General features: G+C 59.8%; 1 protein-coding gene across 8 annotated transcripts in view; it reads left to right on the forward strand.

The window, feature by feature from the left end:
* NAV1 (neuron navigator 1) overlaps nt 1–25,386 on the forward strand; it is a 308,029-nt gene that overhangs the window by 187,810 nt on the left and 94,833 nt on the right. For 7 of the 8 annotated variants that reach the window (XM_048827106.2, XM_048827103.2, XM_048827109.2 and 4 more), the window contains 2 exons: nt 12,652–12,754; nt 21,082–21,447. In XM_048827106.2, the coding sequence (XP_048683063.2) occupies nt 12,652–12,754; nt 21,082–21,447 (469 nt within the window). The remainder of the gene's footprint in view (nt 1–12,651; nt 12,755–21,081; nt 21,448–25,386) is intronic. The other variant, XM_048827108.2, reaches the window with a different exon arrangement.

The following is a 25,386-nucleotide window of genomic DNA, read 5'->3' on the forward strand; positions in this document are numbered from 1 at the left end:
AGATAGCAGCAGTTCAAGTCAGCTCAGAATTGGCGTGTATGTGTTCATAGAATCATAGAATATCAGGGTTGGAAGGGACCCCAGAAGGTCATCTAGTCCAACCCCCTGCTCGAAGCAGGACCAATTCCCAGTTAAATCATCCCAGCCAGGGCTTTGTCAAGCCTGACCTTAAAAACCTCTAAGGAAGGAGATTCTACCACCTCCCTAGGTAACGCATTCCAGTGTTTCACCACCCTCATAGTGAAAAAGCTTTTCCTAATATCCAATCTAAACCTCCCCCACTGCAGCTTGAGACCATTACTCCTCGTTCTGTCATCTGCTACCATTGAGAACAGTCTAGAGCCATCCTCTTTGGCTGACTGTTCCTGATCACTTTCCTCTCGTCTAAATGCTTCAGAATTGATTCCTTGAGGACCTGCTCCATGATTTTTCCAGGGACTGAGGTGAGGCTGACTGGCCTGTAGTTCCCAGGATCCTCCTTCTTCCCTTTTTTAAAGATTGGCACTACATTAGCCTTTTTCCAGTCATCCGGGACTTCCCCCGTTCGCCACGAGTTTTCAAAGATAATGGCCAATGGCTCTGCAATCACAGCCGCCAATTCCTTCAGCACTCTCAGATGCAACTCGTCCGGCCCCATGGACTTGTGCATGTCCAGCTTTTCTAAATAGTCCCTAACCACCTCTATCTCCACAGAGGGCTGGCCATCTCTTCCCCATTTTGTGATGCCCAGCGCAGCAGTCTGGGAGCTGACCTTGTTCGTGAAGACGGAGGCAAAAAAAGCATTGAGTACATTAGCTTTTTCCACATCCTCTGTCACTAGGTTGCCTCCCTCATTCAGTAAGGGGCCCACACTTTCCTTGGCTTTCTTCTTGTTGCCAACATACCTGAAGAAACCCTTCTTGTTACTCTTGACATCTCTTGCTAGCTGCAGCTCCAGGTGCGATTTGGCCCTCCTGATATCATTCCTACATGCCCGAGCAATATTTTTATACTCTTCCCTGGTCATATGTCCAACCTTCCACTTCTTGTAAGCTTCTTTTTTATGTTTAAGATCCGCTAGGATTTCACCATTAAGCCAAGCTGGTCGCCTGCCATATTTACTATTCTTTCGACTCATCGGGATGGTTTGTCCCTGTAACCAACAGGGATTCCTTGAAATACAGCCAGCTCTCCTGGACTCCTTTCCCCTTCATGTTAGTCCCCCAGGGGATCCTGGCCATCCGTTCCCTGAGGGAGTCGAAGTCTGCTTTCCTGAAGTCCAGGGTTCGTATCCTGCTGCTTACCTTTCTTCCCTGCGTCAGGATCCTGAACTCAACCAACTCATGGTCACTGCCTCCCAGATTCCCATCCACTTTTGCTTCCCCCACTAATTCTACCCGGTTTGTGAGCAGGAGGTCAAGAAAAGCGCCCCCACAGTTGGCTCCTCTAGCACTTGCGCCAGGAAATTGTCCCCTACGCTTTCCAAAAACTTCCTGGATTGTCTATGCACTGCAGTATTGCTCTCCCAGCAGATATCAGGAAAATTAAAGTCACCCATGAGAATCAGGGCATGCGATCTAGTAGCTTCCGTGAGCTGCCGGAAGAAAGCCTCATCTACCTCATCCCCCTGGTCCGGTGGTCTATAGCAGACTCCCACCACTACATCACTCTTGTTGCTCACACTTCTACACTTAATCCAGAGACACTCAGGTTTTTCTACAGTTTCGTACCGGAGCTCTGTTGTGAGGCACAAGCCAGGAATCAGAGCAGTGACTCTAAGGGCCGGTCTCTTGGGATCTGGGAGGGCTGGGAGCTTTGGCAAGACTCCAGTGCACTTACCCGGATCACCTTGGCGGGTGGAAGGGCAAGGGTATATAATGATTGACAGGGGGGTTAGAGGGGGCCCCTGGCCATGCTGCTTTCTGGTGGGGTTAAGCGCAGGGCCAGAGAGCTTCCCCGTAGGACAATGGCTTTGCTGAACAGGAACAGCAGCGACCCTGCAAGGTGAGGTCGTAGATCGTGAATATAACGCCCTGCTCCAACATAAGGACGGGACCCACGGATCCCCTCCCTTCTGCCCAGCTTCACCTCTCTGGCTTCACAGCCCGCACCAAGCCCCTGGCATGCTGGGGCTCTGCCATCTGGAAATCAATGGTGCCATCGATCGGGCAGTGAAGTCATTCGTCCAGGCAGACAATGACAATCAAATGGCCATTTTTATACTCGGTTAAACCCTGCTTGACCCAGCCAGCGTGAAACATGCACCGCTCCCGCACTCAATCCGGCAGCGCACTCCTCCAAGCCGACGTGGGGCAATCCAGGGGAGTTAAGAATTTGGCTCAGCGGGCGGGGAGGAAAGGCAGCCAATAAGATGCTGCATGACTCTCACCAACACGGGAGCAGGGGCCGCGCAGGGCCCGCGATCCCAGTCGCCGTCGTGACAGGCGGGAGCAGGGGCCGCGCAGGGCCCGCGATCCCAGTCGCCCTCGTGTCAGGCGGGAGCAGGGGCCGCGCAGGGCCCGCGATCCCAGTCGCCCTCGTGTCAGGCGGGAGCAGGGGCCGCGCAGGGCCCGCGATCCCAGTCGCCGTCGTGTCAGGCGGGAGCAGGGGCCGCGCGGGGCCCGCGATCCCAGTCGCCGTCGTGTCAGGCGGGAGCAGGGGCCATGCAGGGCCCGCGATCCCAGTCGCCGTCGTGTCAGGCGGGAGCAGGGGCCGCGCAGGGCCCGCGATCCCAGTCGCCCTCGTGTCAGGCGGGAGCAGGGGCCGCGCAGGGGCCGCGATCCCAGTCGCCGTCGTGTCAGGCGGGAGCAGGGGCCGCACAGGGCCCGCGATCCCAATCGCCCTCATGTCAGGCGGGAGCAGGGGCCGCGTGGGGCCCGCGATCCCAGTCGCCCTCATGTCACGGCGGGAGCAGGGGCCGCGCAGGGCCCAGGATCCCAGTCACCCTCGTGTCAGGCGGGAGCAGGGGCCGTGCAGGGCCCGCGATCTCAGTCGCCCTCGTGTCAGGCGGGAGCAGGGGCCGCGCAGGGCCCGCGATCCCAGTCGCCGTCGTGTCAGGCGGGAGCAGGGGCCGCGCAGGGCCCGCGATCCCAGTCGCCGTCGTGTCAGGCGGGAGCAGGGGCCGCGCGGGGCCCGCAATCCCAGTCGCCGTCGTGTCAGGCGGGAGCAGGGGCCGCCCAGGGCCCGCGATCCCAGTCGCCCTCGTGTCAGGCGGGAGCAGGGGCCGCGCGGGGCCCGCGATCCCAGTCGCCGTCATGTCAGGCGGGAGCAGGGGCCGCCCAGGGCCCGCGATCCCAGTCGCCCTCGTGTCAGGCGGGAGCAGGGGCCGCGCGGGGCCCGCGATCCCAGTCGCCGTCGTGTCAGGCGGGAGCAGGGGCCGCACAGGGCCCGCGATCCCAGTCGCCGTCGTGTCAGGCGGGAGCAGGGTCCGCACAGGGCCCGCGATCCAGTCGCCCTCGTGTCAGGCGGGAGCAGGGGCCGCGCAGGGCCCGCGATCCCAGTCGCCGTCGTGTCAGGCGGGAGCAGGGGCCGCGCAGGGCCCGCGATCCCAGTCGCCGTCGTGTCAGGCGGGAGCAGGGGCCGCGCAGGGCCCGTGATCCCAGTCGCCGTCGTGTCAGGCGGGAGCAGGGGCCACCCAGGGCCCGCGATCCCAGTCGCCGTCGTGTCAGGCGGGAGCAGGGGCCGCCCAGGGCCCGCGATCCCAGTCGCCCTCGTGTCAGGCGGGAGCAGGGGCCGCGCGGGGCCCGCGATCCCAGTCGCCGTCGTGTCAGGCGGGAGCAGGGGCCGCGCAGGGCCCGCGATCCCAGTCGCCCTCGTGTCACGCGGGAGCAGGGGCCGCGCAGGGCCCGCGATCCCAGTCGCCGTCGTGTCAGGCGGGAGCAGGGGCCGCACAGGGCCCGCGATCCCAGTCACCCTCGTGTCAGGCGGGAGCAGGGGCCGCGCGGGGCCCGCGATCCCAGTCGCCCTCGTGTCAGGCGGGAGCAGGGGCCGCGCGGGGCCCGCGATCCCAGTCGCCCTCGTGTCAGGCGGGAGCAGGGGCCGCGCGGGGCCCGCGATCCCAGTCGCCCTCGTGTCAGGCGGGAGCAGGGGCCGCGCGGGGCCCGCGATCCCAGTCGCCCTCGTGTCAGGCGGGAGCAGGGGCCGCGCGGGGCCCGCGATCCCAGTCGCCCTCGTGTCAGGCGGGAGCAGGGGCCGCGCGGGGCCCGCGATCCCAGTCGCCCTCGTGTCAGGCGGGAGCAGGGGCCGCGCGGGGCCCGCGATCCCAGTCGCCCTCGTGTCAGGCGGGAGCAGGGGCCGCGCGGGGCCCGCGATCCCAGTCGCCGTCGTGTCAGGCGGGAGCAGGGGCCGCGCGGGGCCCGCGATCCCAGTCGCCGTCGTGTCAGGCGGGAGCAGGGGCCGCGCGGGGCCCGCGATCCCAGTCGCCGTCGTGTCAGGCGGGAGCAGGGGCCGCGCGGGGCCCGCGATCCCAGTCGCCCTCGTGTCAGGCGGGAGCAGGGGCCGCGCGGGGCCCGCGATCTCAGTCGCCCTCGTGTCAGGCGGGAGCAGGGGCCGCGCGGGGCCCGCGGTCCCAGTCGCCGTCATGTCAGGCGGGAGCAGGGGCCGCCCAGGGCCCGCGATCCCAGTCGCCCTCGTGTCAGGCGGGAGCAGGGGCCGCGCAGGGCCCGCGATCCCAGTCGCCATCGTGTCAGGCGGGAGCAGGGGCCGCGCGGGGCCCGCGATCCCAGTCGCCGTCGTGTCAGGCGGGAGCAGGGGCCGCCCGGGGCCCGCGATCCCAGTCGCCCTCGTGTCAGGCGGGAGCAGGGGCCGCGCAGGGCCCGCGATCCCAGTCGCCCTCGTGTCTGGCGGGAGCAGGGGCCGCGCAGGGCCCGCGATTCCAGTCGCCCTCGTGTCAGGCGGGAGCAGGGGCCGCACAGGGCCCGCGATCCCAGTCACCGTCATGTCAGGCGGGAGCAGGGGCCGCCCAGGGCCCGCGATCCCAGTCGCCCTCGTGTCAGGCGGGAGCAGGGGCCGCGCAGGGCCCGCGATCCCAGTCGCCGTCGTGTCAGGCGGGAGCAGGGGCCGCGCGGGGCCCGCAATCCCAGTCGCCGTCGTGTCAGGCGGGAGCAGGGGCCGCCCAGGGCCCGCGATCCCAGTCGCCGTCGTGTCAGGCGGGAGCAGGGGCCGCGCGGGGCCCGCGATCCCAGTCGCCCTCGTGTCAGGCGGGAGCAGGGGCCGCGCGGGGCCCGCGATCCCAGTCGCCGTCGTGTCAGGCGGGAGCAGGGGCCGCCCGGGGCCCGCGATCCCAGTCGCCGTCGTGTCAGGCGGGAGCAGGGGCCGCCCGGGGCCCGCGATCCCAGTCGCCCTCGTGTCAGGCGGGAGCAGGGGCCGCGCAGGGCCCGCGATCCCAGTCGCCCTCGTGTCAGGCGGGAGCAGGGGCCGCGCAGGGCCCGCGATCCCAGTCGCCCTCGTGTCAGGCGGGAGCAGGGGCCGCGCAGGGCCCGCGATCCCAGTCGCCGTCGTGTCAGGCGGGAGCAGGGGCCACCCAGGGCCCGCGATCCCAGTCGCCGTCGTGTCAGGCGGGAGCAGGGGCCGCCCAGGGCCCGCGATCCCAGTCGCCCTCGTGTCAGGCGGGAGCAGGGGCCGCACAGGGCCCGCGATCCCAGTCGCCGTCGTGTCAGGCGGGAGCAGGGGCCACCCAGGGCCCGCGATCCCAGTCGCCGTCGTGTCAGGCGGGAGCAGGGGCCGCCCAGGGCCCGCGATCCCAGTCGCCGTCGTGTCAGGCGGGAGCAGGGGCCGACCAGGGCCCGCGATCCCAGTCGCCGTCGTGTCAGGCGGGAGCAGGGGCCGCCCAGGGCCCGCGATCCCAGTCGCCCTCGTGTCAGGCGGGAGCAGGGGCCGCACAGGGCCCGCGATCCCAGTCGCCGTCATGTCAGGCGGGAGCAGGGGCCGCCCAGGGCCCGCGATCCCAGTCGCCCTCGTGTCAGGCGGGAGCAGGGGCCGCGCAGGGCCCGCGATCCCAGTCGCCGTCGTGTCAGGCGGGAGCAGGGGCCGCCCAGGGCCCGCGATCCCAGTCGCCGTCGTGTCAGGCGGGAGCAGGGGCCACCCAGGGCCCGCGATCCCAGTCGCCGTCGTGTCAGGCGGGAGCAGGGGCCGCCCAGGGCCCGCGATCCCAGTCGCCGTCGTGTCAGGCGGGAGCAGGGGCCGACCAGGGCCCGCGATCCCAGTCGCCGTCGTGTCAGGCGGGAGCAGGGGCCGCCCAGGGCCCGCGATCCCAGTCGCCCTCGTGTCAGGCGGGAGCAGGGGCCGCGCAGGGCCCGCGATCCCAGTCGCCCTCGTGTCAGGCGGGAGCAGGGGCCGCACATGGCCCGCGATCCCAGTCGCCGTCGTGTCAGGCGGGAGCAGGGGCCGCGCAGGGCCCGCGATCCCAGTCGCCCTCGTGTCAGGCGGGAGCAGGGGCCGCGCAGGGCCCGCGATCCCAGTCGCCGTCATGTCAGGCGGGAGCAGGGGCCGCCCAGGGCCCGCGATCCCAGTCGCCGTCGTGTCAGGCGGGAGCAGGGGCCGCGCAGGGCCCGCGATCCCAGTCGCCGTCATGTCAGGCGGGAGCAGGGGCCGCCCAGGGCCTGCGATCCCAGTCGCCGTCGTGTCAGGCGGGAGCAGGGGCCTCGCAGGGCCCGCGATCCCAGTCGCCGTCGTGTCAGGCGGGAGCAGGGGCCGCGCGGAGCCCGCGATCCCAGTCGCCGTCGTGTCAGGCAGGAGCAGGGGCCGCGCAGGGCCCGCAATCCCAGTCGCCGTCGTGTCAGGCGGGAGCAGGGGCCGCGCGGGGCCCGCGATCCCAGTCGCCGTCGTGTCAGGCGGGAGCAGGGGCCACACAGGGTAACTCCTGGAGTGAGGGGAGGAGGCCTGCCTGGCCTAGCACCAAGTCTCGCCGAAGAGGGGTGGGCTCGAGGGGCTGGGGAATCTGTGTTCTGTACAAGAGTTAATCTGAGCCCCACAAGGGGGAAGTCTTGGCCTAAGTACTCTGGTCTGGGAGTAAAGCACAGTATGGCCCTGCAGTGCCCCAAAAGGGGCGGGAGTTCCCCTTACAACCTCTCCCTACTTTGGCCTGCCCATGGGGCTCAGGAATTTCCTGAGAAGGTGCTGTCCCGTGGCCAGTGCAAATGTCCCACCAGACTCACAGTATCATAGTCCCCCAGGGCAAATGGACCTTTGGATTTGATTCCAATAAGGGGTGAAGGTTCGGGCTGCAGGAGAGGTTCTTGTGTTTTTTCCAAACCTATCTGTCGGTAACGAGCAGGGTCTTGTCTACACTACCAGGTGGAACAGTGTAGTAGCTATGTTTGGAGGGAGGACAAATCTGATTGTAACCAGGCCATGTGCAAACCATTTGTTCCTAATCTACATAATCCATCTATCTAACTATCCTTCTTGATGGTAATCCAGCCATCCAACCCTAACATAATGACAGTCTTTCCTAGAGGGTAGTGTACAGATCTGTCTGTCTGTCTCTCCATCCACGCTCCTAGATGTTAGTATACGGATCTGTTTGCCCATCTGTCCTCCAAAATGCACATGTACAGTTCATCTGTCTGTCTACTGATCTACTGCACAAATAGATATCTACATAGCAGCGGGCTGCTGACTGAGATGGGTCCTGGATTGTGGCTTGAGCACTAAGAGCTCCCTTTCCTCCAGGCTCGGGGCAATGGTCTAGGGATGTCACACCCCGCAGCAGCTGGTAGGTTTGCAGGCCTGCTGAGGCATTTCCCTGGAGGCAATGTGTCATCCAAAGGGACATTGCCAGCCTTGCAATCCCAGGGAGACCCAGCCAGGTAGCACCCCTCCCCTGGGTATGCAGGCTGCAGGCGGAGCAGTTTGCTCAGGATTCCTGCAGGTGATGGCAGGCTCTAGTTCCTGGGGCAGCAGCTCAGATCCCTTGGAAGGAGCATGCCAGCTGTTGCCACTCATTCTGCCTTCAGTTGGCTGGCAGCCTGCCCCATCATTTCCTTGCTGGCTCCTGTTTGTTCCTTAAGCCCATGTGCCTGTTCCCTCCACTCCCCCTGCTCCCTGGGCGGGCTGTAGTGCTGACACTAAGTACTAATGATGCAAAGGCTTCAGCCAAAGCAGAGTAGGAAGGTGAGCTGGGCTTGTGGAAAGCGCCTGCCCTGCAGAGCTCTCCTCCAGTGCTGGCTGGCTGGGGAGGGGGGCTGCTACACCCGTGGGGCTGGGGTCAGAAGCTGCCAGTGCCTGGCTGGGGGGGTGGCTCTGCTGGGACTGACTTTAGAATGCAATTTGTCACGGAGTGGGGGGGAGTCCAGGCCCTGCACCCCTCTTCCTGGGATCCACTGAGACTCTCAGCCAGCCAGTAAAACAGAAGGTTTATTGGACAACAGGAACACAGTCCACAACAGAGCTTGTGGGTACAACCAGGACCCCTCAATCACGTCCTTCTGGGGGAGCAGGGAGCTTAGACCCCAGCCCTGGGGTTCTCTGTGTTCCTCCACCCAGCCCCAAACTGAAAACTAAACCCACCCAGCAGGTTCCCTGCTGCAGTCTCCGTCCACATTCCCGGGCAGAGGTGTTACCTCCCCCTCCCCCTCCTGGCTCAGGTGACAGGCTCTCAGGTCTCCCATCCCCAGGGCACATTCCCAGGTCAACACTCCCCCCTCCCTGCTGAGTCACATCATCACAGGGTGGCTCAAATAAATTGGTTAGTCTCTAAGGTGCCACAAGTACTCCTTTTCTTTTTGCGAATACAGACTAACACGGCTGTTACTCTGAAACCTGACTTTAGAATGCAATTGAGATTTGTGCTGCTTGCTAATGCAATCCTTGGCTGCATAGACAGGAGCAGAGAGGCGTTTTCATCTCTGTATTTGGCACTGGTGTGACCGCTGCTGGGATCCTGTGTCCAGCTCTGGTGCTCGCAATTCAAGGAGGAGGTTGATAAATTGGAGAGGGGTCAGAGAAGAGCCTGGGGAATGATTAAAGGATTAGAAAACCTGCCTTAGAGTGAGAGACTGAGCTCTTTGAGTCTAGTTAGTGTCACGGAGTCCCTGGGCGATGCTCTGGAACTGCTCCCCATGAAGCCAGTCAGGACTCTGGGGCAGTCGCCTTTCTGTGAGCAGCCTGTCTTCAGGACACACAGCTCACCCGGCTTCCCCCTTCCTGGGTCTGACCTCGGAGCATTCAGCATCCTCTGCCCCTCCGTGCGCTTCCCCCCAGCGAGTCCGCTCAGGCGGGGCTCCTGGGGAAGCCAGAGGGTCCTGCACCCCAACTCCACAGTCAGACGTGACTCTCAGCCAGCCAGTAAAACAGAAGGTTTATTAGACGACAGGAACATGGTCTAAAACAGAGCTTGCAGGTGCAGAGAACGGGACCCCTCAGCTGGGTCCATTTTGGGGGGCAGTGAGCCAGACAACCACGTCTGCACTTCACTCCATGTCCCAGCCAGCCCCAAACTGAAAACCCCCTCCAGCCCCTCCTCCTCTGGGCTTTGTTCCTTTCCCGGGCCAGGTGGTCACCTGATTCCTTTGTTCTCCAACCCTTCAGCTCTCACCTTGCAGGGGGGAAGGGCCCAGGCCATCAGTTACCAGGAAACAGGGTGTCGGCCATTCTCTGTGTCCAGATTCCTGCACACACCTGCCCTCTAGGGCTCTGCAATGATCATACACCCTTACTCCACCCCCTAGATACTTAAGAACTGCCTAGGGGAAACTGAGGCACCCCCACACTATTCAGAGGAAACATTAAGAACAGTCCCACTTCGTCACATCTCTCCCCCCTTCGAGATCGAACTGAGCGGGGTCACTTTAGCCGGTGACCTGGGGAAGTTCGAAGCCACCAACGTTCCCATGGATGCCCCAGCATCTCTCCCATTCCTTGGTAGGAGTTACACCAGGCCCTTCCAGTTTCACACCCTCCCTTAGGTCAGGGGTGGTCGATAGCACTCGCAGGCCGCATGTGGGAAGGTTTATGCAGCCCATGCCCTTTGGCCACCCCAAGAATGTCTCCCCATTGACCATCACCTTCTGCTCCCACTGGAGGTCCGAGGGGCCTGGCCTCAGGAAACTCCACACAGACATATAGGTTGGGGTCAGGGGTGGGAGCCTGTCCACATCCCCAACCATCTGGCTGACGGAGTCTATGGCCTTGGGACCCAGCAAGGGAGCTAGACACCGGGGCTTTTCCGCAGGGTCCCCTTGGTTCAAATCGCCAGCCTGCTCAAAGGCAGTGAGGTGGGCATCCATACCCCCCCCCTCCTTAACCAGGGGCAGCAATTTAGTCTCGAGGTTCCCTGCGGAACTGGCCCCCCGGGATCTATCCCCACTCACCCCGGGGAGGTCCCCTAGGCCTCTCCGCCCCACCACCGCCAGTTCATGCTGCTGCTGCTTCTACAGCTCTTTCTTGGGCTCTCGCTGTCTCCCACAGTCCTCTTGCTCTCTCAGACTCAGCTCCAATCCCGTCCATCTCGATCCCCCGATGGGGAACCCGATCGTGAAGACCCTCGTCTGGTCGGGGACAGGAGTCTTGGCGATGCCTGGCTCCCGCTCCAGCTGCTCCCAGATCCTGCTATAGCCCCAGTTGGGGTCAGGAATCTGTTCCTTAGAGCGGTCATCCTCCTCCAGCTGCACGATTAACTCTGCTTTGGTGAAATTTCCAACGCTCAACCCTCTCTTTTTGCACAGGGTGACAATGTCCTTCTTAAGGAGACGGTGACAGGCCATCACTCCGCTCCTCCCAAGTTGTTGTGGACTCACAGGCCCGTGTGTTCTCAGCTCCCCACGGTTTCCAGGGAGAACCCCTCGTGTGCCAGCCCTTCTCAAGGTCACCACCTCTTTGCCAGGGTCGAGCTGCAGACTCCTCCGCCCCTGAGACTGCTCACTGCAGTCCCCAGGGGGACCCCATTACTGCACAGTCCTTCTCGCTGGTCACACACTCCCAGGGGTTAACCGCCCCCCGAAACCGCTCCTCTCTGAGCCTTCAGCAGGCCTGGTCCTCGGCAATCCCCCTTCGTGTTACTGCTCCCCAGTCACTTACTGCAGGAAGCGCCATCCACGGGGTGCAGTACATCCCACCGCTGCCACCAGTTGTCACGGAGTCCCTGGGCGATGCTCTGGAACTGCTCCCCATGAAGCCAGTCAGGACTCTGGGGCAGTCGCCTTTCTGTGAGCAGCCTGTCTTCAGGATACACAGCTCACCCGGCTTCCCCCTTCCTGGGTCTGACCTCGGAGCATTCAGCATCCTCTGCCCCTCCGTGCGCTTCCCCCCAGCGAGTCCGCTCAGGCGGGGCTCCTGGGGAAGCCAGAGGGTCCTGCACCCCAACTCCACAGTCAGACGTGACTCTCAGCCAGCCAGTAAAACAGAAGGTTTATTAGACGACAGGAACATGGTCTAAAACAGAGCTTGCAGGTGCAGAGAACGGGACCCCTCAGCTGGGTCCATTTTGGGGGGCAGTGAGCCAGACAACCACGTCTGCACTTCACTCCATGTCCCAGCCAGCCCCAAACTGAAAACCCCCTCCAGCCCCTCCTCCTCTGGGCTTTGTTCCTTTCCCGGGCCAGGTGGTCACCTGATTCCTTCGTTCTCCAACCCTTCAGCTCTCACCTTGCAGGGGGGAAGGGCCCAGGCCATCAGTTGCCAGGAAACAGGGTGTCGGCCATTCTCTGTGTCCAGATTCCTGCACACACCTGCCCTCTAGGGCTCTGCAATGATCATACACCCTTACTCCACCCCCTAGATACTTAAGAACTGCCTAGGGGAAACTGAGGCACCCCCACACTATTCAGAGGAAACATTAAGAACAGTCCCACTTCGTCACAGTTAGCTTAACACAGAGAAGGTTGAGGGGTGACTTAATTACAGTCTGCGAGTATCCTCTGTGGGGAACAAATTTGATAATGGACTTTTCTGACTAGCAGAGATGGCTCTAATGGAATCCAATGGCTTGAGGCTGAAGCTAGACAAATTCAGCCTGGAAAGAAGGGTCACATTTTAACAGGGAGGGTAATTCACCGCTGGAACAATTGACCAGGAGTCGTGGCGGATTCTCCATCTCTGGCCATTTTTAAATGCAGATGGGAGGTCTTTTCTCAGATCTGCTCTAGGGATTAAGTTGTGGGCAGTTCTCTGGCCTGTGCTGTGCAGTGTCCCAATGGTCGGTCCCTTCTGGCCTTGGAATCTAGGAAGTTCTGGTCCTGTGCTCTCCCTGCGGCCCATCTCGGGGCAAAGCCGGGTGGAGCCGGGAGGCAGACGCTCCCTCTCCTGAGTGCTGGCCTTGGGCAGAGGCAGGTAAGCTTTCCCTGCTAAAGCAGCCTTGGGGACCTTGGCAAGACCTGGGCAGGGTGCGGTACCTCCACCCCGAGGTGCGGGTCCGGTGACCCAGGCCTGGCTGGAAGATGGGCTGTGTTCATAGCTCGCCGAGGGCTCCAGCTGTCACAGAATGTGGCAGGCAGGGGGCCAGTGGCTCTGTGATGCCAAAGCAGCAGAGTGGAGCTCGCACAGGTGGTGGGGAGGGCTGGGAAGGGACACGTGGGCAGCTGAGTGGGGAGAGGGCACATGGCACGGGGAGCGTCATGGGGACACCTGGAACAGGAGTGGGGTGTGTGGGTGGGTGGGGCTATGGAGGGGGCACGTGTCGCCCTCCTCTCCCTACAGCCACAGCTATAAAAGCCTTTGCTCTCCATGTCACTACAGACCCCGAGTCCCAGAGGAAGAGGACAGTGCAGAACGTGCTGGACCTTCGGCAGAATCTGGAGGAGACCATGTCCAGCCTGAGAGGCTCCCAGGTGTCTCACAGGTGAGGCCATGATGCCCACTGTATCCCCTCCCCCTCTCTCTCACCTGACCCCTCCCTTCCCTCTCCTCCTCCAGCCTGGCTCCTTGCTGGGTCTGATCCCCAAAGCCGAGCCCTTTCTTAGGGGTGGGCACCCTGGCGAGGCAGGGGGCTAGTGACGTGGCTGTGCTCCGTCCTGCGGTAGTATCTCCAGCCCGGGGGGGGGCTGTTCCCCCGCCCCCGGGGAAAGACTCTGACTGCCCCCCTGTGTCACTGAGGCCTCTGTCCCAGTGCAGAGAGCTGCCAGCCTCTGACTCAGGGATGACTCTCACTGCCCCACTTGCTGATCCCTCCAGCTGGTCTCTCTGGGGCACCACTCACACTGAGTCACGCCTCGTTAGCAGGTGTATTTCGGTCGCACTCCGAGGCACCAGCTGAGATCAAGGACCCATTGTGCCAGAGGCTGCAACAGCCACAGAGGGTACATCTGCCGGGCCCAAAAGCCCTACGGCCACGAGTCTCAGAGCCTGGGTCAACTGACTCAGGCTTGCAGGGCTAGTTCTCCGGGGCCAGAAATAGCCGTGTTGGTGTTCCCACTCTGGCAGCGAATGCTGCCGAGAGGGCTGGGTCTCTGAGCCCGAGCTCCAGTCTGAGCAGGGATGTCTCCACTGCTCTTTTGAGCAATGTAGTCAATTTAGGCCTAGTCAACACTAGAAAATTTGGTCAGTATAATTATCACTTAGGGGTGTGAAAAATCCACGCCTCTGAGCAGTGCAGTTAAACTGACCCAACCCTACGCTCGGTCGGCAGGAGAATTCTCCCTTCAGCCTCCCACTGCCCCTTGTGGATGTGATGTACCTACGCCGATGGGAGAACTCCCCCCTCGTCAGCGTAGGCAGCGTCTTCACTGACGCATTACAGTGGTGCAGCGTTTTAAATGTAGACAAGCCCTTAGTCCTGGTGCAAACGTCATGGAGATGCTTGGAGACCCTGGCTGCACACAGGCATGCAGCAGTTTAATTCAATTAGTTGAGTTAAATTGATCAAACCAGTTTAAAAAAACCCTGCGTGAACCCTCTTCTTTGGGGATAAGGGTCACTTATTTCAGCGTCATTTAAACCTGTTCCCAGCTGATTTAATCTGTACCAGTTTGAGAGCAGCTTGTTTTAGAATCAGTGCATCCCCCGGCGGCTTGTGCCAGTTTAACTCTTGCTGTAAATTGACACCATGGCTTCTCCCTGTCATGTTGACAGGGGCTGAGATGAAGGGGGATAAATAGACTTGAAAAAGTGTATGTTAAATCTGTGCAAATTTCAATATGGAAGAGTTTTAAGAGATTGCCCTAGCGCTGAAGAGCTTATGGTTTACACAGACCTAGTGGGAGGGGAAACTGAGGCACCGAGAGGGGCCATGACTTGCCCAAGATCACATAATAGGGACTAGAACTCAAGTCTGCTGAGTCTTAGCCCTGTGCTCTAACCCCTAGGACACACTGCCTCTACATTCATATTTTTACAGCAGCAGCCCAAATGGGAGTCCAGCCCCCTCTGTGTTGAGACCTTCTCCTGCGCAGTTGCATTATAGCTGAGGGCAGTGCTGATACCAGGCCCTCCCAGCAACTGGAATGAGTTGCTGATGGAATCTGCAGGCCGTGGCACGGCAAGCCCATGTGTTTCCCCAACCGTGGAAGCAGAGCTGCTTGCCTGAGCCAAATCACGGGTTTCCCCAGGCTCGCCCGGGCAGGGTGCTGGAGACACAAGTTTGACTGGGCTCATGATTCCTTAAGGACACCACCAAATCCCCATCTGGCTTGGAGGAGAGAAGTGAGCAGGGAAAGGATATGCTTCAAATTCCTCCAGAGCCGGGCACGGGAAACGACCCATTTCGGCCTGCAATGGGGGCTGCAACCACTAGAGGGTGGCGTCGGGCCAGGTGGAGAAGGAGAGAGACACAGGGAAGCTAGTTTGACTCCAGCTATTAAGTACAGAGCAGCAGGGGTGAGCACAGCTACCTAGGGGGTTATGGCAGCAGGGGAACCCCCAGGGGTCTGTGTCCATTTGAAGCCTCCCTCCCCCCGCTCCGGCTCCCACGGGAACAGGGGCTCAGCCAACAGGGTGTTTCATCGGGGAGCCCAGCGAACAGCTCTCACTAGCCCCGCCGCCCCTGCGGTGGCCAGGAGGGGGCAGCACAAGCAGCAGGGAAAGCAGAAGGGCTGTGGGAGATTGAAGTGCTTTGGTGAGGAGTCCTGTGGTCACTGCTCCCCCTAGGGGCTGCCCCCAGCAACTACAACAGCCGTTTGGTGCAGAAGGTCCTGGGTGGAATCCACCTCTGACCAGGGCAGCTCTCTGCATCCCCTTTCCCACACCACAGAGCAAAGGCCAAGCTGTGCCTCTCAATGGAGGGTCTCAAAGCATTCTGCCATGGCTGGCTCCATATCATTATTACCCCCTTTTACGGGGGGAAACTGAGGCACAGAGCAGGGCAGTGACTTGTCCCGGGTAATGCAGTGAGTCAGTCAGAAAGTCGGGAGCCTTCAGAGAGCCCCGCAGCCCCCCCAGGAGGCGGGGGGAGGTCCCCTAGCGAGACACGGGAACGTGCCATCCCGCTGCCCAACACCACCCAGCGGGCAGGGCTGATTCCCCCAGGTCCCCAGCTCCTGCCTCCCATCCAGAGATGCACAGGGCTTTCCCTGTGCCAACCCAGCACGCTGTCCTGGTGCTGAAGGAAGGAGACTCCTCATGGATCAGAGGCCGACCGCACCCATCCCCTGAGTGCTAGGCACCAGGGCCCCGTCCTGGAGATGCATGGCCTGGCCTGCCTGCATCGTGCCCCATAGGGCTGCCTTCCCTAGGCCCTGCGCAGCAGCAGCTTGGGCTGAAACTGGGCCCCTGGCTCCAACCCAGCTCCCCTTCCGACCCATTCACAGCCGGCAGGAGGGAGCCGTGCTGGCTACGTGTGGCAGCACTTGGCTGTACAAGGGGGGGCATCATTTCTGCTCCAATGGGATCTTTCTTGGACCAGCTGCTAACATAGGGGTAGGGATGGAGTTTCCTGGGTCACCCAGAACCATGCCCCTCATAATAAACATGATACCCTGAGCTCTCCCCTGAGTGGCCAGGCACATCTCCCCGCCCCCAGGTTCCCTCCAAGCTCCTGCCACTGGCTAGCTGGGATTGGGGCATGGGCCTTTGCTGTGAAATGCTGGGCCCAATCCCACGAAGGCCTGGGCCCCCCTTGCTCCAAACAATGGCTGCAGGCTCAGCTCCTGCTGGGTTGGGGGGGCTCCGTTAGCCAGCATGGCCTGTAGCCGGAAGGTCTGGGCTAGTTGGCCCCTAGGGCAGAGCTCCGGCCCTATTGCAGCACAGCTCCAGGGGAGCTGCCTTGTCACGCTCCTTTCCCTCGGAGCTTGGAGCTGGCAGCCCTGTCCGACTTGAGTAAGTTTTTTCCCCTCCCTGGCTCTGTGGCCCAGATGAGCTAATGCAGAGACAGCAGCTTCTCCAGGGATCTGGGCTCGGGGGGGAGTCTCACTTGGAGGTGATGAGACTGAGCTACCGGAGCAGGAAAAGGCCGTGCCCTGGCGAGGGGTGGCCGGCGGGAGGCGGGAGGGAGCGCGGGCAGGGTTAGCTCCCTGCTGAGTCCATGGAATCAGCGGCCAAGTGATAACGGCAGAGAGGCCAGTGATGGGAATGAGAGGGGTCAAGACAGCCAGCTGGATTGCAGCGAGCAAGGAGCCGGGGACAGGGCTGAGAGACAGGGAGGCTCCTGGCCAGATCCCTTCTGCGGCTGCCTGGAGGCCTGGGACGTGAGCGGCTGCTCCCAGCCGGGTGCCCACTGTCAGATCTCTGCACAGCATGGTGTCACTATCTGAGCTGAGACCTGTCAGGGCCGTGGGACCCTCCCTGCCCCGGCGGGAGGGGCGGGGAGGTGTACGGTGAGGGTGGCCCCTATCTCCACCTCGGGGAGCTGAAGATAGAGCAAGCTGGCAAACCCTTCCATTTTCCCGCTGCTGTGCCAACCGGAGGGCAATGCCACGGAGAGGTGTTAGAGCCCTGGAGCGACTCTTTTCTTCATTTGTCCATGAATCAAAACAAATCAATCAACCATCGCACCCATCCCTGGGAACGCCAGGCCTCTGTCTATGGGTGCTCGGGGTGAGGAGTCGGAGGGGAAGGCTCCACCCCTCCGTTCTCCTGCTATCCGGTGGCTGTGCCTTCCCATCTTGCGTAACCAGAGCCTCACGCTGGATCACTGTGAGGGCACTGGGAAGAGGGAGAGCTGCCTGCTGAGCTCCACCCGAGATGAGTCAGGGCAGGAGGGGAGGAGGGCAGGGCTCCAACCCATCTGCTTTGCTTAATGTTTAGCTGGCAGCTCACTAGCAACCGCTTCCTGCAAGCAGGAGCCTGGCCCAGCTCCGTGCACCTTTATTCCCTTGGGCACCATGTGCACAGAGACACTGGTGCCCGGAGTGGGGTGAGCTAGACCTACCTGAAAGGAGCCATCTGTGCACGAGCTGCGGAGCTCACGGGCTGAGCACCAAGGCTGCACAAGGGGAGCAGACAGAGAACGCTTGCCCTGCTCTTGCACCAGCCCCTGAGGCGAGCCCAGAAAACACAGCAGCCCCGAAAGCAGGAGCTGAGGGTCAGGAGCCAAACCTGCAGAAACCATGAGCTGACTGTGAGCAAGAGGCAGGGATTGCGCAGCAGTGGTCGGGCCTCAGCTGGAGAACTGTGTCCAGCTGTGGGTACCACACCCTGAGAAAGATGTGGACATATGGAGAGAGGCCAAAGGGGGGCCCAGTCACTGAATGGACAAAAACGTTTTGCCACATATGGACAAAAACGATCAGAGGTTTAGAAAATCTGACCTGCAAGGAAAGATTGAAAGAATTGGGCACGTTTAATCTAGAGAAGAGAAGGCTGAGACGGGACCTGAGAAGTCTTCAGATAGCTAAATAATGTTATAAAGAGGAAGGTGATCAGTTGTTCTCCCTGTCCACCGAGGTTGGGCGAAAGGAATTGTCTGAGTTTGCAGCAAGAGAGATTCAGGTTAGATGTTAGGGAAACCTGTCTACGGGTGGCTAAGCTCAGGAACGGGTTACCTTGAGAGGTTATGGAATTCCCCTCATTGGAAGTTTTTGCTAACAGGTTAGACAAACACCTGTCAGGGATGGTCTAAGATACTTAACCCTGCCTCAGCACAGGGGAATGGACTAGATGAACTCTTGAGAACCCTTCCAGCCCTGCATTTCTATGCAGCAAGCACAGGCCAAGCATGCAGCCATCACAAGCCAGATGCACGGGAGCTGAGAGCTCCGGAAACACCAGCCAGTCGGGCCCAGACTAGAACACATCCAGGGGTCTGCACAGAGAACAGGAGACAAGTGTACACTAGCCAAGCCCTCGGAGAGTGCAACGTGTCTGCACTGGGGATCCCCAGCACAAGCCAGGGGGGCACGTGCCAACTGCACAGAAACTGTGAGCCATGTACACGAGCAGAGTATACCGATGTCCGTGAGCAAGCCGGACCCGCAAACGCACACACACCACGGTGCAGGAGCTGAGCACTTGAAAATCACAAGGGTGCAAGAGTCCATCACAAGAGCCAAGTGCACTGAAATCAGCATCGGGGGCCAGGACCAGAACACACAGGCAATACGAGCCAGGCGCGCTGGATGTGCGGGAAATCTGAGCCAGTGGCCAAGGGCCCAAGCGGAGAACGCAGGCACAAGTCAAGGGAACAAGGTCCGTGTTATCCCTGAGAGCCTCCTGCTGGAACAAGGCTCGTGCACCAGCCAGAATGGGCACAACAAGATCAGTGCACAGGGAGTCAAACCTGCACACTGAGTGCAACAGACGCCGTGTGAGAGAACGGCCTGCACATGAGCGTTTGCCGAGCGCCCTACATGTGGGCTGGGCACTCTGAGATCATGAGCTAAGAGCGCCGTGCGCGTGAGCCACACTGCAGGAGACAAGTGTGCAAATTGCCAGCCGTACCGCAGACTGTGGAAAACGTTGGTGCAAGGTTTGGGGCAGGGCTCCTAGGCTTTTCTTCCGTCGCCGATCAATGTCTAGCGCCTCTCCCAGCCTCCAACGCGGCTGCTCCCAACCCTGCTTCTCCATGGGTGCCCCATGCCCTGGGATTGCTGAGTCCGCTCCCGGCTGCGCACCCATCCGCACCGAGGAGTTGTGGTGAAAGCCCTTTGCTCGCTGCCTGGGTCTGCAGCTAAGGTTTGGGGGTTCCCCCAAAACCCCACAGGGGAGTGCCAACTCCTGCAACTTAGCCAGCAGTTCTCCCCCCCTCGCACCCTGGCCTCTTCTGCTCTGGTGGCGCGATGGGATTATGTCCCAAAGCGGCCATCACCCCACCATGCAGCTCAGACTTGACTCACTCAGCTTCTCAGCTGAAGGAGCTAAGCACTGAGTAACTGCAGGGACGGGACTCCCCGTCCCCCTACCTCCCAGCAGGGCAGGGCAATGGGCGAGGTTGTGTCTGCTCTGTGCCTTTGCAAATGCCCTTGGATTTCAGGCCAGTTTCCCTTTGGTCATGGCCTTGCGCTGCCTGATGGGCCAGCGAAACAGACCATGGGGACAATCCCTGGTTTAGCCAGGGCCGAGTCAGCGAAGTCTCTCCATCCGCTGCCTACCACGCCTGCAGGCGTCCCGAGCCTCTGGAGGCATCTCCGTGGAGACTCCCCGGTCTGAAGGAGGCGGGCTCTGGGCAGCAGAAGGAAGTGCAGTGTGTGTGCAGTGCGGTACAGATTGGAGGGGCTGGGGAATTTGGCTGATACAAAAATAAGGAAGTAAAAGACTGGTTTGAGTGCATGGCAGGGGCTGTGCGAGCTTCCTCCACCCACCACTCTGCTGATGCCCCTCAATCTGACCTGCTCCCCGCACTGCTCTTCCAGCCTTGGGCTGCCCCCACCCCAGCGCTCTGCTGATGCCCTTCAATCCTGACTTGCACCCCCGGCCCCCTCTGCTTTTCCAGCCTAGGGCTTCCTCTGCTGCTCCACGCCACAGCTCTCAGAGGCCCATGCGCCTCCATCTAGCCGTACAACTCCCTCTGCTATCCAAGCCCTGGACTCCCCTTACTCAGCTCTGCCGGTGCCCCTCAGTCCCCATGGCACTCCCCCTGGCTCTTGTCTCTGCTAGATTCCAGAGATCAGTTGCTTTCTATGGATTCAGAACCTGCTCCCCATCTGGCTAGAGTGGCTGATTCACAGCCAGGGGCAGGATCCCAGTGTTGGGGTGGGGGGAGCATTTATGGCAGCCGAGTTGTCTGTGTGAAGTTCCTCCCCATTACAGGCAGATGGAAGTGAGTTTGCAGACTCTCTGCTCTGGGGCCTGCCATACTCTAGGTGCGTCTGTCAGCAGGGGACGCAATACTATCCAGGCCTCATTGAAATCTTTATGGGGAAATGCATTTCCCGGTGCTTGCACCCAGAGAGCCCCTGCAAGTCCCTTCCAGCATGGTGCAGCAGCTTGCGCGAAGCAAGATGTTGGCAGCTTTGTCCCTCAGTTTACAGGCTCCAAAACATCCACTTAATTTAGATTTAATAAGACAACGCTTGTGCGTCAACCAAATGATTGGAACCAGCTCTTCTGGGCGGTTCTCCAGAGCTGTTAATCCACTGTCGATTTGTTTTTAATCATCACTTTGTATTTAGCATCCAATACCCGCTTTATGGAATCAAAATGAAAGGGGGCCCTCACTGGAGTGGGGAGCCCGCGCCTGCCTCTGCTGCCTGTCAAATCAAGGCACAAGGAGGGAACGGGACGCCGTCCCCTAGATTATTCTTGGAGCCATTTATGCGCTTTCCAGGATCTCTTTCTACTTCCACGGCTGCCATTGCTTTCCTGCCACGCTGGAGGGCTAGAGGCAAGGCCACTGCAGAACTCAACTCCTCGGTACCGTTAGGCTCAGAGAGGGAGGATGGCCTGGTGGCTATGTGCCAGCCTGGGACCTGGGAGACTTGGGAAGGGCCCAGGAGCAGTGCAGAGCCATTTGGAGCCGGAAGGGACATAAATGAGGGGAGCATAGGTGCCGCTGAGATCATGAGAATAGGGATCAGGGGCAGCTGGGAAGAAGGAGAGGATTACGGTTAAGACAGTGGCCTAGCACTGTGGACTCCTGGGTTCCCATCCTGGTTCCACCCCATCCTTGAACCCGAAGTGTCAAAGCTGGGTGGCTAAGAACATGCCCTAATTTCCAGAGGTGCTGAGCACCTGCAGGTCCGATAGCAGGATGGAGCCCAGGACTCCACCTCTCCCCTAGGACCAGGGCTGCTTGCTTTGCGCTCGCTGCCCCAGGGCACGCTCGTCCCTAAAGCTTTGCTCTCTGCTCCTTCCTTGCAGCTCTTTGGAGATGACCTGCTACGACAGCGATGAAGCCAACCCCAGGAGCGTGTCCAGCCTGTCCAACCGCTCCTCCCCACTGTCCTGGCGCTATGGGCAATCCAGCCCCCGGCTGCAGGCCGGGGACGCTCCCTCGGTGGGTGGGAGTTGCCGGTCGGAAGGCACCCCCAGCTGGTACATGCATGGCGAGCGTGCACACTATTCCCACACCATGCCTATGCGCAGCCCCAGCAAGCTGAGCCACATCTCCCGGCTGGAGCTCGTCGAGTCCCTGGATGCCGACGACGTGGATCTGAAGTCTGGGTACATGAGCGACAGTGACCTGATGGGGAAGACCCTGACGGAGGACGACGACATCACCACGGGGTGAGTGCCGCTGCTGGCCCTAGACAGATTCCGACTGGAAATGAGGTGTACGTTTTTACCCGTGAGAGTCATTGACACTGGAACAACTAACAAGGACTGTGGGGGATCCAAAGATTGGATTCTTCTCTAAATGACCTGCTCTAGGGATTATTGTGGGGAAGTTCTCTGCCCTGCATTATACAGGAGATCAGACTAGATGATCCCAATGGTCCCTTCAGCCTTGGAATCTGAGTCTACGAGATGCAGAGAGAGAGAGACAGAAAGAGCAGATGGATGGATGGATCGATAGATGGGTGCATATAGGGATGGATGGATAGATGGATGGGGGTGGATGGATGGATCGATAGATGGGTGCATAGAGGGATGGATGGATAGATGGATGGGGGTGGATGGCTGGATAGATAGATGGGTGCACAGAGGGATGGATGGATAGATGCATGGAGGGTGGATGGATGGATAGATAGATGGGTGCATAGAGGGATGGATGGATAGATAGAGGGGTGCATAGAGGGATGGATGGATAGAAGCATGTCAGGGGGTGGATGGATAATTAGATACATTGCAGTGTCCTTCCCCCACCCACTATGTTTCTGGTGGGTTCTGTGCTTGGTGGCGGGTGATAATTGGGATCAGGTGGCCTGCAGGGATGGTGCACCTTGTGCCAGGCCAGCGGGCCAGCATCCTGTACGGTGCTCTTGTCCCGGGCATGGGGGCGTGTTTGAGAGGATTACAGGCTGCTGGGGCAGCTCTGGAAGTATCTTTTATCTGATGTAAGCAGCATTTGGGGATCAGCAAACTTAATGGCAATGACGCTGGGTTGAGAGCCAGGCCTGGTGCCGAAACAGCCCTTCTAGGCCGAGGGTTTGTCTGCACTGCAGCTGGGAGGGAGCGTCCCAGCTCAGGTAGACGCACACGCTGTGCTCAAAGCACAAGGGGCAGCGTGGCCACAGCAGATCAGGCTAGTCTCCGGAGTACGTTCCAGCAGGGTTGGGTGGCCATTGCCCGTGCCGCACCTCTGTTTGTAGCGTACTAACTCAAGCAGGGCTAGCGTGTGTCATTCTTGGCCCCTGCTGGGAAGCACCTCCCAGCTGCTCTGCGGATGGCTCCTGGGGGACCACATGACAGTGCTCAGGTGCAGTGTTCCAGGGGGCTGGGAAGGAGTGCTGAATAACCACGAGGAAGCTGGTGGGCTTCTGAGCTGTTCCACAATGTGAGCCATTCACTCCTCGCTCAGCTCCTTGGATCAGAGAATCAGAGAATCATAGAATATCAGGGTTGGAAGGGACCTCAGGAGGTCATCTAGTCCAACCCCCTGCTCAAAGCAGGACCAATCCCCAACTAAATCATCCCAGCCAGGGCTTTGTCAAGCCAGGCCTTAAAAACCTCAAAGGAAGGAGATTCCACCACCTCCTTAGGGAACCCATTCCAGTGCTTCACCACACTCCTAGTGAAAAAGTTTTTCCTAATATCCAACCTAAACCTCCCCCACTGCAACCTGAGACCATTACTCCTCGTTCTGTCATCAGCTACCACTGAGAACAGTCTAGATCCATCCTCTTTGGAACCCCCTTTCAGGTAGTTGAAAGCAGCTATCAAATCCTCCCTCCTTCTTCTCTTCCGCAGACTAAACAATCCCAGTTCCCTCAGCCTCTCCTCATAAGTCATGTGTCCCAGCCCCCTAATCATTTTTGTCATCCTCCACTGGACTCTTTCCAATTTTTCCACATCCTTCTTGTAGTGTTGGGCCCAAAACTGGACACAGTACTCCAGATGAGGCCTCACCAATGTCGAATAGAGGGGAACGATCACGTCCCTCGATCTGCTGGCAATGCCCCTACTTATACAGCCCAAAATGCCATTGGCCTTCTTGGCAACAAGGGCACACTGTTGACTCATATCCAGCTTCTCGTCCACTGTAACCCCTAGGTCCTTTTCTGCAGAACTGCTGCCCAGCCATTCGGTCCCTAGTCTGTAGCGGTGCATGGGATTCTTCGATCCTAAGTGAAGGACTCTGCACTTGTCCTTGTTGAACCTCATCAGATTTCTTTTGGCCCAATCCTCTAATTTGTCTAGGGCCATCTGTATCCTATCCCTACCCTCCAGCGTATCTACCTCTCCTCCCAGTTTAGTGTCATCTGCAAACTTGCTGAGGGTGCAATCCACGCCATCCTCCAGATCATTAATGAAGATAATGAGGATCTGGGGCTTCATGTTCCAGTGATCATCTGGCTGTATTTGCCACTTGGTCTGCGATCTGGCTTTAGTGGTTTCTCCTTCCACAGCAACTAGGGTGAGAAATTAACGTGCAAGAGCATCTGCCGTGCACTTCTGCAAAGGGCCAGATCCTCAGCTGGTGTAAAACAGTGTAGCCCCATTGACTTCAGTAGTTCTGTGTTGATTTACACCCATTGAGAATCTGATCCTTTAGTGGTTTGGGAGAGATCAGCTGCCTAACCAGAAGGGCCGTTGGTGGGGGAGAGGGAAAAGCATGACTGTAATCAGAAGGATGTGATTTTAACGTCTCAGGACCTGATAGGGCTAGAACCAGCAAAGATGCTTTTGGGGCTCTTCAGATTTTTCTTGAGTACCAACCTGGGATCGGTGGGAGAGGGTACTAACTGGTCCCTGGTGCACATGGGGTTAAACTCAGCTCACCTTCTCTTCCCCACCCTCACCCCCACATCAGAGAAAGGCTACAAATGGACTGGATGGGAGAAAGCATCTTAGGGAAGGTCAGTCTCCATAGCCAGGGTGACAGGACTGGGTTAACCCCAGGCTGGGATGTTCTTTGTGCCGCCTACCTTTGGTTGATGGCCATGTGTGTGTGATCCCTGGTTAGAGACGATACCCCCTACCCCCGGAGGAAAAGCCCCAGCTGACTGCCCCTGTGCTGCTGGAATGTTTGCTGAGCCATCCCAGGGAGACGAAGGAGAGCATGGCTCCAAGACAGCTCACCCTAGGTCTGCTGGGACCCCAGCAGTGGATAAAAGCAGCCGGGAAGGGGGTCAACCAACAATTCCTGACCAACCCTCCAAGGCAGGATGCCCAGAAACAACACCTCCCTGGCGTCCTTCCCGCATGCAGCCCAGCTGGCCCTTACACATGCTCCATGTGGGCAGAGATGGGGGCCCCGATCCTGGGTTGTGCTCAGCTCTGTCCATTCACCATTGATGTCAGTGGACATGGAGGGGATCTCATTTGATACAGCCCAGCTCTGGCTGGGGAAGAAGAGCATTTGGCCTTGTCTGTTCCTCGCTGCATATCAGAAATGGAAACTTACAGGGAGAGATACAATGTCATGAGTTTTCCATTTATCCCTGGAAGTATAAAGAGGGGGAAAAAATAGCCCAAACATCCTTCAAGGGATGGGGCATCACCTTGGTCCTAAAAATACCCGTGCGGCATGGAGAGCTCTGTACAAGTCCTTGTTAATTTCACAGCTCTGGGCTGCAGATGTGTAACCAACGAGCCCTGAGTCCAGTGACTCTGCCAAACCTCCTGGCTGTTACCATCAGTGGGCGTTCAAGTGAAGGGGCAGATGGATCCAAGTCCCTGATGCACAGGAGCAGGGGGGAAATCTGTATTGGAGAGCTCGTTCAGTCCCCAGAGGGTGCTGGGTCATTCAGCGCCCCACAGCAGCACTCCGCCTCTTGCGGGTCCCCCACTAGAAGGTAAGGCTGCTCAGCACCTGGCAGGATCAGACCCTGAGGCTAGCGGGAGTCGTCAGCCAGCCAATCCCTGCAAAGAGCTGTGTCCAGTCTCCCCAGCCCATTTGAGTTCTCTTCCACTCTTGCCCAGGAGAGGTTTCTGATGCCAAGTAAGGCTGTGAAAGTGACTGTTAGAAGGGGACAGATGGGTGGGACTTTTTGGATTTAAAGCATGTGTTGTTTTCTTTTGAAACACAGCCCTCCCCATGCTGATCCCATCGAGCTCTTGAGA

The sequence above is a fragment of the Caretta caretta genome, chromosome 21 (assembly GCF_965140235.1).
Source record: "Caretta caretta isolate rCarCar2 chromosome 21, rCarCar1.hap1, whole genome shotgun sequence".
In the NCBI taxonomy this organism is placed as follows: domain Eukaryota; kingdom Metazoa; phylum Chordata; order Testudines; family Cheloniidae; genus Caretta; species Caretta caretta.